This window comes from Ambystoma mexicanum, chromosome 2p (assembly GCF_040938575.1).
Source record: "Ambystoma mexicanum isolate Mex_15411 chromosome 2p, UKY_AmexF1_1, whole genome shotgun sequence".
Lineage (NCBI taxonomy): Eukaryota > Metazoa > Chordata > Amphibia > Caudata > Ambystomatidae > Ambystoma > Ambystoma mexicanum.
This window is the reverse complement of record NC_090923.1, coordinates 960,002,988-960,019,681: the sequence shown is the minus strand read 5'-3', so window position 1 is coordinate 960,019,681 and position 16,694 is coordinate 960,002,988. Positions and strand designations below refer to the sequence as shown.

At 48.6% G+C, this 16,694-nt stretch overlaps 1 protein-coding gene across 1 annotated transcript in view; it reads left to right on the top strand.

The window, feature by feature from the left end:
* The window catches only part of ATG2A (autophagy related 2A), a 2,105,371-nt gene that overhangs the window by 357,848 nt on the left and 1,730,829 nt on the right, over positions 1 to 16,694 (top strand). Inside the window, exon 10 of the mRNA XM_069644746.1 lies at positions 9,125 to 9,209. Coding sequence (XP_069500847.1) covers positions 9,125 to 9,209 — 85 coding nt within the window. The remainder of the gene's footprint in view (positions 1 to 9,124; positions 9,210 to 16,694) is intronic.

The following is a 16,694-nucleotide window of genomic DNA, read 5'->3' as shown; positions in this document are numbered from 1 at the left end:
TTACCCCTTTCTTTTGGTGACCCTAGATTCTGTGCTTCAGCCGGCGCTTGCTTTAGGACAGCAGACCACAGCTGTGCACCAAGGGTGACTATTACCTCCAGTGTAGTACTATTGAGAATTTGTAAACTCATGTTTGAAATGCTAGGATCCTCCAGAATCCTGGGAGCTTGTTCTTTGTTGCATCTAGCCATTCTGGGGAAGTCTCCCTCCCCTAAAGTTAGGAGGAGCTTGGGGGAGGGGAAATGGGGGAGTCTTCTATTTCATTCCACCAAACAGTGCTTACCGATAAAGGTGTCAATCAAACACCCCTTTATATCATGTTAACTGGTCATTTTACTTCTCCCTGGTAATTGTTTATTTATAAAGCGCTTATTCACAGGTGATGTGCTTCAAAGCGCTTCAAATTTTGAAGGGAACAGGGGAATACAGAGTCATTCTTAGACCTTGAAGTTTCTGAATGATCTTGCAAAAATGACTGGCAACTTGGCCTGATTGCCTTACTACAAGTGCAGGTGTAAGACAAAATACAACGAGCGAAGGGGAAGGAGAGGGAGAAGAACATACAATCCTTAGCTGCCGTACCCGGCCAACGACATTTCAAATAGTACAAGTGTGTGACAGATGGTAAGGCGATAAAGCGGTGGGGGTGGAGGAGGAGGAGGAGGAGGAGAAGGACGTACAGAAACAAAGAACTACTGTACTAAGTATGGCGGACCAGGCCAAGGACATTCTGTGTAACATAAGTACCAGACATGGAATGATGGGTAGGGGGGAAGGGAACAAGTGCGCCCAGTCCAAGGCCCTGGGTTAAGTGCTGAGAGGTTACAGATTCTCAAGGAATGAGTAAAGAAGCGCAGAAGTGGTGAGTGTAGTGCAGAGGCCTGGGCGCAAATGCGAGGACTAGCGGGGGAGTAAGAGTCCGGTGTGGCTTAGAAGGTGCAGCAGGCGACCAGTCAGCAAACTGAGCTGAGTTAGGGAGTTGGGGAGAGAGGGAGGAGGGCAGTAGGCAAGAATAGAGAAGGTGTTAACAAGGGAGATAGGAGGATGAAGAGAAGAGGAAGGTCTTGTTGAGTTTCCGGAACTAAAGGTGATCAGGCTCAAGACGGAGAGCGGCAGGGAGGTGGTTCCAGAGGGAAGCACCTGAAGAGGAAAGAGATCTACCACCAAATCTCTGTTTTGAGAATTGGCTCACCGAAGAGAGTTAGAAGACGAGCAGATGGCTTTAGAGGCAGAGTATTTAGAGAGAGAGAGTTGTAGATGGTGCGGGCCCCGGCCCCAGAAAGGCTTGTGGATTATGCAGAGGGTCTTAAACTTGATGCTTGCAGCCACAGGGAGCCAGTAGAGGGATTTCATCACCAGAGAGATGCGGTCCATGGGATGGAAGCCAAGGGTAAGTCTTGCGGTTCTGTTCTGGATGAGCTTTAGAGGTCGGAGGGTGGAAGTATGAAGACTGAGAAAGAGACTGTTGCAGTAGTCCAGTATAGAAGGAAACTGTGCTCTGGAGACGGTAAGCCTCTGGGGGAAGGTGAGAAAAGGTCGAATACCTCTGATGAGGTACAGCTGGTAGTGGGATTCTTTATAGAGATATCCGAGCTGTGAAAGGAGAAGGAGAGAGTGGAGTCGAAGAGGACCCCTAGATTTTTTGCCTCACTAGTGGGTGAGGTGGCAGGGCCAAGGGAGGCCGGCCTTGGTGACAGTGGGAAAGCGGGAGCAGGGGTCTCAATGCGGACGATCTCTCTTGCTGGCATTGAGGCAGAGATCGTTTGCAGCACACCAGGACTGAATTGTGGCGAGACAGTGAGGAATGAACGAGGAGGAGGAGGCCGATCGTAGCCTGAAAGAGAGTTGTGTCATCTACATAACACTGAAATTTGGAGGTGAAGGCAGCGATCATGCGGGCCAGAGGGACCATGTTAGACATTGAAGAACCAGGAGGATAGGTAGATCCCTGGGGGGACTTCACAAGTAGAGCAAGTGGTAACGGAGAGAAAAGACCCCAGTTCCACCTGGGAAGGATGGGCAGAGAAAAAGGAGGCAAGCCATGCCAGAGCCTGATCTGTGATTCCCCATGGTGTCACAGAGACGAGATAGCAGGATGTTGTGGCTTACTGTGTCGAATGCAGAGGAGAGGTCAAGAACAATGAGCACAAAGGGAGAGTTGGAGTTCAGATTTGAGAGCAGGTTTTCACGGTTGTTCAGAAGAGAAGTTTCTGTGTGTCTGGATGCTCTGAAGCCAGACTGATGGTCATGGAGACAACCAACAGATTCTCTGTGGAGAGATGACCAACTTCTCAAGGAGTTTTCCCAGGAAGTGGCTTGCATGCCCCTCTACCTAGTTTTGGATTAAAATCCCCCATCATTATAAAAGCATATACATTTGCGTTACCAATAGCATTAGATCGTGTGCTCTCAATTTTGAACAGATTCACTGCAGTGCGTTTAGGTGTCACGACCACTAGGCCAACCCCGCCACAACCGGACCATTCATTGGCATGCTGCTCCCATTCTTGTACTATGGAGTCATCACATAGGAAGGCCGTGAGTAGTGCAGGGCCAAGAAAGATCAGCAAGAAGCAAAGGAAGGGAGTATGGACACTGTTTTGGCGCCTTTGGCACCAAGGCCATGGTTGGACTGATGAATGAGCTACTTCCTGTTCTCCTAACATGGCTGACTCACTAGTTCCTGGGTTTCCATCCATGCGCTCTAGTGTTTAGAGGTGTTTGGCTGTGGTTGCCTATATAAGCCACACCCTGCATCTGGAGCCTTGCTTTGCGTCATTCTGCAGCAGCAGCGTGATGTTCACCCCGACCTGTGGGAAGAAACATAGTTAGACCAGACATCAAGAGCACGTGGCTTATCTGCATCTAGTCTACAGCATCCTCGAACAATCATCAAGCATTCCGCATCCACGATCTGTTACCGAGTCCACCGCATCCTGAAAAGAAGCCTTCGGAAGGAAGAAGAGAAAGAGACATTAAACATTGAAGTAAGCATACGCCGCCATACTGCGCAGTGAAAGCAACGCTAGCATACTTACCTCAGCTGTTTAAACGCCCATCCATGCAAACGGAAATCTGCAGAAGGAAGGGTAGAGACAATTATTAAACAGTGCGATTCCATAAGCGCACAGTTTTATTCACATGTTTCCCCCTTGAGGGGGCCCTCAAAGGTTCCCACTGATATCAGGAGAACGTTCTCATCAGGCATCTGATGTTTGACAAAGTGCAGTTCAAGTAATTTACGACACAGTGGCTAGGCCTTTTGTTCAACGGTCCCTTATAGATTTCTCCACGCTTATGGAAAAAACCTTGAGGCCGTAGGCCTCCTATACATTTCTTGCAGACCGATTGTCATGAGTTGATAACCAGTGGCACCAATCTACATCTTATTCTTGAAACCTGCATTATTCAATTTTAACAGTTTTAACGCGGTGGTGTGTCTGCCCTGGGCTGGATTGCGCCTATATAGGTTTCTGGTGGCTATGCCCAGGAGGGAGTCATCTCCATCCTGCTTTGGAATACTCTCTCCACAGCTCGCTTTGAAAAGCACATGCTAGGCTGTACCTCAACAGCTTGCAATGCTTGCTCTGGTTCTCGCACAGACATGTATATTAAAACTACTGGAATCCCGGCCGAGGTCTCCCTTGAAACTTTGATGGGGCTATCTGCTTGCAGACAGATTGCGCTGTTTAATGGCTCCAACCAGGCATCATGTTTATGGCCGATCTTGAATTTGGAATCCGGGGAGATGATGCATCTTTCGGTGAGCACCTTCTTGCAGTTATCACTCACATCCGTAAATATGGGTTTAGCAACCCTAGTCGGAAATTGCATGCTCGGTAGAACATACCCTGCAAGATTTTCACAACAGCAAGAATCCTCTCAGACTAAGTCTTGCACTCTCAGCACCTCTGAGAGGGCACCTACTAACACAAGTTTATAAGAATGTTTGTTACTGTGTGTCCACCTTTTGAATGTGCAAATCACGTTTAGGCCTTAGAGAGCATCCTTTTCTGGGAGAATCAATCGATTTGCCTGTTCATAGATTGCTTGTGAACCTTTGTCAGTTGCTGCATAAGTAACACTTGGATGGGTCGCCCTCTAGACATTTTAAGTTCTAAGATGGCATCTACACTCTTGCTTATGTTGCAGTACTTGGGGTGGTGGCGACTTGGCAGTAGCTGGGCTCCCACAACCAATTCCAGGGGTATATGTCCCCTCTTTGCAACCCTCCCTTGTACTGCGGAGGTCTCCGAACCTGTTGACGATATGCCTGTGGGTAGGGATCATCACGAGAGGTCCTGGAAAGGCCTAGTTTAGCACTATATTCACTATTGGTGGGCCTTGTGGCCCGTTTTCTGGCTGTATGGGGGTCTGACATGCAGTGTCTAACATCTACTGCCAATGCTCCTCTTGGTGCACTCCGTCGCTGCGCTCTATAACTTGCCCGGGACACAGCAATTTATCAGGACGGTTATTATTTTAATACATTTATAGATTCTGGAAAAATTCTAACCTGTATGAATTTTGAGAAATCACTTCATTTTTTAAGTCTCTAATTGATGATTCCATCTCAACTGCCCATGGTCTGCCTTCCGGGTCTGCCTTGGCAGGACTCTGCATAGGGACTGTGTGAGAAAAGGGAGAACACTACGTTTTTCTTTTATATTTGCAAGGCATAAACATAGAATAATCCATAGCTAGACTTGTCTCTGAGGGAGACATAGCAGTACATTGCGCTCAAAATGCACATAATAAAGCACAATTTAGCTGTATTTAATTGTCAATGCAGACTCATTAATTTCACTGAACAGGACGGAAACGAATGAACAACACTGACGCACCATGAAAAGAATACACAACTGAGAAGGACCTGAGAGTAAAATGACCTGGAGTGGAATGCAAGGAAGAAGAGAGCAGTCCGAATGGGAAGGAGACCTAGGTGTACCCTTCCCAATAGAGGGGTCAAAGGGGAAAAAGGGGAAAGAGATGGGTCTGATTTAATTGGACCACTGATAGAGAGCCTTAGATAAAATAAAGGGAAGAGAGCGGTGCCTCTATCTCAAAGCTGATGGGGCATGGGGAACACGTCCTTACCTAGAGGAGACCGTGGGGGTGGTGATTGCAGTGAACAGAGGTATAGCCCATGGAGCACACAATTTAGGAGAGGTAAGTGGAGCACACAAGATTATACGACAGGGGAAGGGATGTGGGCCACATCCAATCAAAACAGACTCTGTAGGATAAGGTACCGTCACTAACCAACCATACTAAAAAAACTCATCCTTCTGCATACACCTCTCAAACTCTAAACACTACCATACCTCTAGAGCCCAACAAACCGCAACAAACCACATGCACTTTGCGACACCACAACAAAACAAACCACACATAGCCTCGCACGCCAGCACATGACGGCTACCAAACGAAAAACGCACCTTCGCTCAGTGAACGGTGTCAACCGAACTGAAGCTGCCAACAGCACATCGCAGCTCTCGTGCTCTTTTCTCCTGCTCAGTCCTGCTAATTTACCCCCCCTACCCTCTTGCTTTACAGATCCACCACAGCATCAAGGAACCACGCAAGTGGCGGCAGTGCATGGTATATGAACCTTTAACATAAAACCCAGGAATAAACCAGCAACATTAACACATGCACAACCCAAAAAGATGAATAGATGAATAGGACGCCACAAATTTTAAATGCTGAATAAATATGAATTCTTACCTTTCATTGAGAAATGCACACAGAAAAGCATGAGCCTTTTAAGATGTCTAGGTAAATTGCGCTGTTCCTGAAAGAACGTGTATATTTTTGGCACAGAGCCCACAGACTATTTGAGTGACAAAATATTTCTTTCACGCCCTGTATATTCCTAGAGAAAATAAGGAATTAGGAAAATAGTGAATTCATTCATAGTGACATTGAATCATTAAATGATAAAAATACAGTTCAGTAAGTGCAGAGTTCTTTCTCATCCTAGTATCCTTAAAATATAAAAAATTTGTAATGAAATAAAATCATTATTCATGACATTGAATAATGAAACGATAAAACAGATGAAAAGTGAAGATTGTTTTCCACATACCATATATCCCTTAAAAAATATTAGGGATTAGGAATAAAATAAAATCATTAAAACTGGCAGTAAATCATTAAATGATGAAAACACAGGTCATTAAGCCAGACAAAGGGATTTGCATAAACAAATTATAAGTGCTTAAGGTTTCCATGGATCTCATATTAGAATGCTGTTATAACCTTAGCATACAATAAGTGCATACAGATGAAGCAAGTAAGTCTGAAGTTTTAAAGAAAAATAAAACTAATTTGCAAAATAGTAAAACTGAATAGTTTAGTACAGTCTGTTTACTAGCAGTTGGGGCGTCGGGTGATTAGCCCAGCTTTTTACCGAACAATCCAGTTTTAAGCTCCCAATTTAAGATATTTGGGCAAATAATTCTTTCACGGTTGTTAGAATTACGGTTGGATTGATTTCTATACTCTGGCCTGGTGGACAGATGTTTGCGGCCAACCTAGTTAGTGAACTGGGACAACTCTGGGAGCTGCAGCCAAACCAATCCAGGTAGCATGGAGAGTGGTCAAGGCGAAGTCTCAGAAAGGGGTGAACCTGGTCAATGGTCCGCAATGAGTCCACAAGGTAAATAATGAAGCATTACACTTAGACAAGTAGTTTTACTATTACTATATTTAATTATGGCCAAGCACACACTATAAAAAGCACTATAAGCAAGTAATAATATCACACAAACTAACAATAAAATACATATCTATATAGTCCCAGTAGCGAGTGGAATAAAACCACAGTACCCCCACCCCACAATACTGAAAGAAATTTCAATGGCAGTACACAAGATAACAACTCGAACTTTAGAAGTCCAAGCCTAGGTTGACTGGGGCCTTGTGCTCTGAAGGTTCACAAAGTTTCCAGTAGTTTTGTGAGCCAGGAGGAAGTTATGGAGAGGGTCTTGTGGATGGGAAAGTAGCTATTCAAGTAAATAGTACTGTCCCAGCTTTCAGATGGCTTTTGGCAACAAGTATTGCCAAAGCCAAACTAATGTAAAAGTTTGGAATACTTTAAAGGTTTTACAAGTGGAGATGTGGGGGCAGGTAAGTATTGCTGTAACTCACCCCTTGTGCTCTGGTTTCTTCTCAGACTTGGCAGGTCATCAGAGGGTCATTGGAGGTCAGTTTTCACGCAGTTGCTTCTGGGCACCAGAGTCCAGACTTCGCAGGTGCAAGAGATGTCCTGGTTGGAAACAGAAGCTGGTGCAACCTGTTCAGGTCGCGGTACTCCTCTAGGCTGTAGACCAGATGCAGTGAATCCAGTATCGTCGATTGTCACCCATGCGAGGTGTCACTAAGGGACACATCTGTTGCGGTCAGAGTCTGCCTCTTATCTCAGGTCCCGTTGGAGCTGGAACGTGGAATTTTCAGAGGTGGGACTCTTGTAGCATAAGCTGAGAGTCCCCAAAGTTTCAAGCCAAAATGTGGAACCACGAAACCTCTATCGCGGTAGCCCAAATTGGAGTTGGTCAGTCCACAGGATAGTTACAGGAATGCTTTCCGAAGACTACAGAGGGCTGAGCACTGAGCAGACATAGGGAATGGTTGGTCCCACCATTCCAAAGGGCAAAATACGACCGAAGGCCTTCTGACGAACACCAGCCAGACAAGGCTCCACCGGGACTGCAGCAAAAGTGTGTCACCAGGCCTTCTTAGGACGAGTCCCCGGTCTTCCAAGGTCTTTTCAGGGGGGCAAGATACTTGGCTCCTTGCAGGATTTCTCCAGGAACTCTGGGGCATGGCTGCAGGACTCCTCTGCTTATCCAGAAACTCAAGTGAGACAGAAACTCGGCCTACCCAAAATAAGATCTGCCTCTCACAGACACCCCAGCAGTGGTACAATCAACCCGCCTCTTTGCCTGGGGAGGGCAGTAGCTTTCCTCAGGAAAGGGCTTCTCGTATATGGCAATTCCTGACCCCAGGATGGCAGGAAAGAGGCCAAAGAACTATATGGCTACAGGATAGGCAAACACCTTGTGGCATTGCCATCTTCTGGTGCTAGCTACCTTTTAGTAGCCATTTGCAGTAAATGCAAAGGTGCTCGAGTAAAAAGCATAAAACGCAGTCGGAAAATATCTGCTGCCACCAGTCCATTCTAGGTAAATTGCCAATATAACTTTGTCTCTATTGGCTTTTTGTTTACAAGGATACAAAGTATCCTAACCACACTTCACATTAGAATGATGTGTGCAATTGTAACAATACAATAAATTCACTAACACACATAATCCCTCAATATCGATAGTTTTTTGGAATTATCAGTTTCCTCATAGGAATTACCCAAAAGACAAAGGAATTAAAGCATAAAAGTCAGGTTGGGAGTCAAAACAAAGCATAATGAAAGGGTGTCCCATAGACGTCTATGAGAATAAAGCAGCAACATGAAAACCTTTCCTAACGGCCACCGTGAGTGACTTAGTGGAATGTTAATTCTAATGGAAGATGCTGAAAACCTAGACAGAAAAGAAAGTCACCTGGCTGTTTAACATGTTGCAGGTTTGGAAGGGTGTCCCATAGAAGTCTATTGAAGGAAAGCAGTAAAAAGAACATATCTCCTCACACTTCTATCTGTAATGTGGTAGCTGTACTATACAACAGTACCCTATCCCTTCTTAGTTCAGCTTGACTTTTCAGCCTTGCTAACTTAGAGTGGTTACGTTGAACTCTTGGTGAAACAACCCTTTTTCCTCAGGATGGCTTCTCCAAGTCCTACCTCGGGTAGACATTTTGAAAACCCTCCCAAAACTGTAGAGTCATAACCTCAACAGACACCATATAAAATCGATGCAGAGTCCTAGGAGACCTCTTGGAAAACAGCAATGAGCCTGCCTGTTGTTGTTCGTTTTTTATTGCACATGTTTCTACCTTTCCTTTTGTCCTTTTATTACTTGAGCTAGTCTGCTTCTGTAATCTGTGAAATGAAAATGTGACCGCAATTATGCAATATGTTCTGGCCTGTAGCAGATCTGTGAGATTGTTTATATATCCTTTGTACCTTTTACATTCTTTCCTTAATCCTGTCCTCTTCTTGTTGCAGCTAATTCTGAACAGCCCACGTCGGTACGGAAGATCTCCTTTTGCTGCCACTCTTCCAAACCTGCAAAATATGAACAAACTGCCAGGTGACTACCTTTTCTGTCTAGCTTTTCAGAATCTTCCATTAGAATTAACATTCCTCTCAGTTACTTACGATGACTTGTTATGAAATATTTTCTTTTTGCTGCTTTCCTCACAAAGACTTATATGGGACACCCTTTCTTTTTGCTTTGTTGGGACGGCTGACCTGAGTTTTTGGTGGCAAATAAAGGATTCTGCTCTCCTTCCCTTGCTTTGTGCAAATATTTATGGGGAAACAGTACCCGCAGACTTTGTCTCCCTTAGTGGTCAGTGGATTTCTTGTATTTTTAAAGCTGCACACATCCCCTTACAGTGAAGCACGGTTAGGATACTTTGTATTAACTTTTTCTTTTGTAACTTTGTGATTACAAATGCAATGTGTACAGGATTAGCTGGGGACAGCAGAGCATTTTCTACAGTGTTTTAGACTTTTTATTTGTGCACTTTTGCATTTTACCACATAATGCAATAAAGAGTACCATATACTCTAAAATACCTATCCCATAAGATATTTGCCTGTCCTCTGGACATGTTGTCCTTTGGCCTTCTTCCTGCCCTCTTGTGTCTGGAATTGCCATACATAGAATTACCTTTCCCAGGGAAAACTTATGCTTTCCGGGGCAAAGGAGAGCGGCCTGTGTCAGTCTGGTCCCAGCCCACTTCCAGATCACATGGTGTCTGTTGCTAGTCAGAATGTGCCCAGTGGCTATCCATCGTTGTGAATAGCCACTGCCAGTTTGAATATTGCAGATCCTTACCATTGGTGGACGTGTGCACGCTTCCAGTCCAAATCTAGAATATAAGGATGCCCCCTGAAGCTGTTTGACAGATTATTGTTGGATCCAAGACCCCTACAAAGAAGTGCAGACCGCGGATGACATGAGGATAACCATTGCAGCTGATCAGCATCGGCTCCAGCCAAGTCCTGCTAAACCTCTGATCCTCTGTCCTGATCTCAAGAACGCCCTGGACCGGTGGGAACAACCGCTCTTGACCACTGCTTGAGGATCCGTGCCTGCTGAGCATTGGGAAATGTCTCTGGACCCCTCCAGTGGACTGATCAGCTGCCTTCTGGGCCACCTGTCGTTCCAAGTGCATTCTTGGAACATAGAGGATCTTAATCTTGTGCTACGAGGCGCCTGCTCCTGTATTTTCAGCCTTCTATTACCAACGGAAGCTGTGCAGGGTCTGCTGCTTTGTTCACCAACCAAAGATAGCCTGTGACTGCCTATTAATGGTGACTCCTGCTGCAACCCATCTTCGCTCCCTGGATGTCACCTGCTCCACAGAAGTCTTCTTTCATCTCAAGGGTGTTCAGCTGGAGAGTGCTTCGACTCGTAATACAGATTCCACAACCAACCTAAACTAAATCTGCACCGTGACCCATGGGCCTTCCTCGACCGTACCAAACACAGTAGAAGGTGTCCCCAACGGAATCTAGAACCTTTGAAGTGGTCTTTGGAGAGGGGTAAGTTAACATGGGTTACATGTGTGTAAAGTCCTATACCTCTCTCTCTTTCATGACTTTGATCGGTGGTGGTTAAGTAAAGGATTCCTTCCTTGGCCTTCCCTAGTATAGTGAGATTGAGAGAATTACTTACCTGAACTTTCGTAAACCTACCTGTAAAGTATATATTTTCGAACTAATGACTTTAGGGCACTAAGCTCCAATCCATCTCAGGACTGGACATACCAAGTATTTGGGAACTATTATAGTGTTGCTCTCAAGTCTTTCTACTGTGTATTATCCATCTGAATACAAGAGTGAATTGTGGCGTGTCGGAAGGAGTCAGACACTCAGTCATTATTCAGGTTTTTAATGAAATAAAAGTATAAGGCCTTATTTTCCCTATCACTAAAGGGAATACCCTACCTGTCCAAAAAACTAAAGGTGCTTGTACGTGGTCATAAAGTCAAATGAAAATGTCCTCCATCCAAAATGGGTCCAAGGCTTCCAGCTCAATGTAGCTCTCTGGCTGCATCATGCACTGTCATCGGTTGGCGAACTGACCGCTGCCTGGCTGTCCAAGAGCCCACTCCACCAGAGCGATCGCTGCGACAACCATCTGCATGGCGGCTACGTGGAGGTCCACACACAACTTCACGAAATTCTACTGCGTCGACAAGGATTCCAGGGAGGAGTCCAGAGTCAGCCAAGCAGTGCTACGCAACCTGTTTGCTTAAGGTGAGTCTGTTCCAGAGGTAAAAGTTGTTCGAGGGGTTTGGGTCCTCCGACGTATTCCATATCTATGAGAGTAATCACCACAGCTGTGCTGCTTCGGAAAATCTTTTGGCGTCCTGCGTCGATGACATCGATACGCTGTCCTGCGAGGGCCTCCGTCGAGCCGATGTCACTGGATGTTATAAGTAGGACGCACAACGCCTGTAGCCTCAGTTCCGTTTTTTCCGCGAACGTGCTCGCTTCGGAGATCTCGGCACGCCTCGATTCTACTGAATCCTGTTCTTTCGGTTCTTCGAACCTGTTTCTTCATTGCTATCGAATATGATGTCTTTGGCTTCTTCCACCCCGCGGTTCGGGTTTAAGAAGAGTTGGGTGTGCGGGTCCAAGATATCCCTGACGGATACGCACGACGCTTGCCTCTGGTGCCTCAGGGAGGACCATGATACGGACGACTGTGTCGACTGCCAGTCGCTGACTTCGAAGGCCTTGCGGGAGCGTAAGAAGCTGCTGTCGGTCAGTAAGGTGGCCAAGCCCCGGAAGTCGCGTTCCACTGGTCTTTCAACGAACCATTCGAGGGCCGACTCTCTGCATCGTCGTCGTCAGTCCAGGGGTTCTCGGTCTGGGAGTCGGTCCCGCCATTCCTCTGCCTCTTTGAGGCACTCCAGGAAGCGCCGTCACGGGTCGCCTTCCCCGTCCTCTTCCGAGGACTTCACTCGTCGGTGGGTAGCTTGTCCCAACAAGCATTCCACTCCTGAGAAATGGGTTTCGTTCCGAAAGGAGATCTTGGCGATTTTTCAATCGCAGGGCTCCGGTCCGGCTGCGCCATTTGAGGACACCGGTCGAGGCCGCGCTAGAGACACCGCTCGTCCGCCTTCGGGCGCGAGCAGTCGTCGCGACCACCAGGTGCCTTCGAGGTCCCGGTCGGACAAGGCTGGTCGCTCAAGGCATGCCCGTTCCAGGTCCTCGACGCCATCGAGACCGTTAGACTCTGTGAAGTCTTCGAAGAAGACATCGACGCCGGCAGTGCCAAGGTCGTCGACGGACTCTCTCGAGGCCCCGCCTCCGAGGAAAACATTGGTGCCCAGGCTGTCAAGAGACACGCTCGGGGCTCCGCCCTCGAGGCCTGTGTCAACGCCGTTGAAGCTATCGGCGCCGCGCTCAACATCGACGCCCATTCCGTCGATGCCCTCAACGCCTTTCGAGGCAGCCTTGTCGGAGGTACCCCGTGGCACGGTGGCACCCCCCAGAAAGGCGATGGCTAAGGCTAAACATGTCTTTGTGCCTTTTTCTGTACCCTCTTTCCAGCCTCTGGATTATATTTTTGAGGTGGATGCGGGGTCGGAGGAAGGTGAGGTTCCTGTATTGGTTCCTGATGACATTGTTTCTGGTCAGTCAACTCGAGGACCTGTGTCAGTCGCTGCACAACGCCAGTGGTCTAGACACCTCTCCGGAGGTGGAGTTTGGTAGGCCGGAGCCTGGCACAATGCCGAATCTTCATATTGGCGCCTCATTTCGAGGGTCACTGAATACCTGGGTTGGTCTGCCCCCCCCCCCCCCCCCCTGGGGATTTTCAGCAGGATGACCTGACTGATACCTTGGACCAAGGTCCTCCAACTGACCCGGTGCTGCCATTCCATATGGCCTTGCAGAGAAGGGTGGCTGCGGCTTGGACTTCTCAGGAGTGTCTCCCGGCAGTGAGCAACTCCTTGCCGAAGAAATATCGCCCAGCCAGTGGCGACCCCGGCTACTTGACAACGCACCCTACTCCGGAGAGTTTGGTGGTGCAGGCGGCTACAGCACCCGCAAAGCAGGCGTCGTATCCTACCATCCCTCCTGATGCGGACGACAAATGTTTTGACGGCTGGGCGAAGGTGTTTTCTTCTGGGGGTATGGCGCTTCAGGCTGCCAACTCAGTTTGTGCCTTGTCTCGTTTCACGCACACTCTTTGGAACTGCATTTCCTTAGCAGCTGATCATATGCCCGAACGGGAGGAACGGGATGGTTTCCTTGCTATCGTGCAGGATGGCATGGATGCCATGTGTGAATCAGTTCAGTCGGGTCTGGACATGGTTGATTGCGTCAGCTGGTCCATGGCGGCGAGCACCGTATTACGCAGGTTTGCGTGGTTGCGGAAGTCGGGTTTTGCTCCTGATGTGCAGGCCCGCCTCCTCAACATGCCTTTGATGGTGTACATCTTTTTGGCAGCAAGGCTGACGTGAGTCTTGAGAGGTTGCAGACCTCCAAAGCTGTAGCGAAGTCGTTGGGCGCTGCAGTCCGCCAACCTCCGCCTTTTCGTCCTAGGGGGCTGCAATGGAGGGGAGGTTCCTTTCGATATTACTCGTCCTTTAGTAAATCGAGAGGAGCTGCAAGTCAAAGGGGCAACTGTAGGAGTGCCAGAGGTGGAAAACAAGGTACTCGAGGTGCCAAGGCCGCGCATGCAGTTGCCTCTTTGCCCTCAGGCACTGCAGCAGCCGCTTCAGCTCAGTCATTAGGCCCATGCTTCTCCAGTTGGGGGAAGGCTGGCGCAGTATCTGGTAGAATGGCATGCCATTACTTCAGATATGTGGGTTCTGGAGATCATAGCCCACGGCTACTATCTTCCTTTACGGCAGAGGCCTCACGACAATCCACCAGGGAATCTCTCTTTGAAGAGTCCGGATCCGCTCCTTGCGCAGGAAATTCAATCCCTGCTGGAGAAAGGCGCCATAGAACTGGTGCCTGCAGCGGAGAGGAACAAGGGATGGTATTCCCCTTATTTTTTGATTTCGAAGAAAGACAGAGGATTGAGACCTGTCATGGACTTGCGCGGTTTGAACAAGCTCCTCAGGAAGGACAAGTTCAAGATGGTTACTCTTTCTCAAGTCCTCCAGGCCCTTCAACTTCAGGACTGGTTGGTGTCTCTCGACCTCAAGGACGCTTATTTTCATGTGCCGATCCATCCAAAGCACTAGAAGTACCCGAGGTTCGCGGTTGGCGACTCGCACTTTCAGTTTCGGGTCCTGCTGTTCGGATTGACCTCCGCCCTGAGGGTTTTCACCAAGCTCGTGGTGGTTGTGGCAGCGCATCTCAGGAAAGGGGGGATTCACGTCTACCCCTACCTGGACGATTGGTTGATCAGGGCGCGCTCTCCCGAGCAAGTCCTGGATCATCTGTCCGTCACCTGCCACTCCCTTCACAAGCTGGGCTTCTCCCTCAAATTAAAGAAGTCTCACTTGATGCCAACTCAGCGGCTCCAGTACATCGGAGCAGTGCTCGACACGTCCCTGGGGCAGTGTTTCCCTCCCCAGGTGAGGGCTCACCACATTCAGCAGATGGAGTCTCCCAGCGTTTGAGTTCTTGAGGTTGCTGGGCCTCATGGCATCCTGCATTCTTCTGGTGCCAGAGGCCAGGTTGTGGATGAGATCTTTGCAACGGGCTCTCAAGCTCCAGTGGTCACAGTTCTCCGGCAGCATGTCGGACCTCGTTCAGGTGCTGCCCTCGGTCGCCCAGAACCTTCTGTGGTGGGCCGTCGAAGACCTGATGAGGGGGGCTCCGTTTTGGCTGCCCTGGCCGGAGGTGACGATTGTGACGGACGCGTCCTTCACAGGATGGGGAGCTCATGCCAACGAGCTGACAGTCAGCGGTCGTTGGTCTCTGTCAGAGTCCAAACTCCATATCAATCTGTTGGAGCTGAGGGCTGTCAGGCTTGCCCTGAAGGCTTTCCTGCCAACTGTGCAAGGAAAGAATGTCCTGATTCTGATGGACAACATAGTGGCCATGCACTACCTCAACAAAAAGGGGGGGGCAGGGTCACTACCTCTGTGCAGGGAGGCAATGCAGCTCAGGTTCTGGGCCATCCAGCTGGGATTTTCGATCTCGGCAGTTCATCTGGCCGGAGACGAAAACGAGACGACAGACGCTCTGAGCAGGCAGAGCGCGATCTCTCACGAGTGGGATTTGGCTCAGGAGATTCTCCTGGAGATCTTCGCCCTTTGGGGGACCCCTCAAGTGGATCTCTTCGCCTCCACTGTCAACCGGAAGTGCGAAAGGTTCTGCTCGCGGGAATTTCCTCCAAGAGGAGCCTTAGGAGACACGTTCGTGGTGGAGTGGTCGTTCCCACTGCTGTACGCGTTCCATCCAGTCACCGTCATCCTGCAAGTGCTGCGGAGGTTACAGAGTTTGTTTCCCGGTTGATCCTCATTGCTCCGGCATGGGCCAGGAGGACGTGGTACCCGGACCTTCTCGACTTGTCCATCTGACCTCCACGTCGTCTTCCCTACCGAGACTATCTGCTCTCACAGGAGGGGGGTCAGGTTCTCCATCCAGAGGTCAGATCCCTCAACCTTCACGCTTGGCTTCTGAAAGGTTGAGGTATAAGGATTGGGACCTCCCTGAAGACGTGATGGAGGTGTTGTTTTCGGCCAGACGACCGGCAACTAAGTCCCTGTACCGTTGCCGTTGGAGACATTTCTGCGACTGGTGCAGGGTTCAGAATGTGGATCCTTTTTCATGTGACATTCCTGTAGTTCTGTCTTTTTTTGCTTTCTTTAGCCTACAGGGGCTTGCAAGTGGGTACCATTAAAGGTTACCAGGCGGCGCTGTCCATATTTAAGTGCTCGTCTGAGCAGTGTTATTTTAAAATTCCTTTAATTTCGCAGTTTCTGAAAGGGCTCACTAATGTGTTCCCTCCATCAGTGCACGGTTGGGATTTGAACCTTGTTCTCCAGTTTCTCATGGGTGCTCCATTTGAGCCTTTACATTCTTGTCCTTTTGAGACTGTCGACCCTTAAAACTGTATTTTTAGTTGAGGTCACTTCCGCTCGCAGAGTGAGTGAGTTACAGGCACTTTCAGTTAAGCCACCTGTCATGATGCCTACCCCCGGGGACCCAGACCAAGTCCAGCAACCCCGGAAGCAGGCATCAAGTTATCCCCGCCAAGCCCAACAACCCCCGCTAGGGGCTATTTGGTTGCAGTCCTGGCACCTATGGCGCCAGGCTCATATGGAGAGTCAGTCCTCATAGATTAAAACTTACCTGATGCAGGCCACGCTGCAAGAGCTCCAAGCCAAAAGAGGCTTGGAAGGGACTACTTTACCTAAGGACTACTTTTTTTACTCGGGTGGGGCTGGGGAGGAATACTTACCTGGGACTACTTTGGAGGCTATTTAAACCACGCCCGAAGAGCAGCACACGCTTCGCGTTATTCTGCATCCAGCAGCATAACGCTCACCGTGCCTGCAAGTCTGCATCCATCCATATGCCACGCCCGCCTCGAGTTTGGAGCTCCTAGAAAAAGGGAGAAAGAAGGAGAAAAGGTTAGAACAAGAGC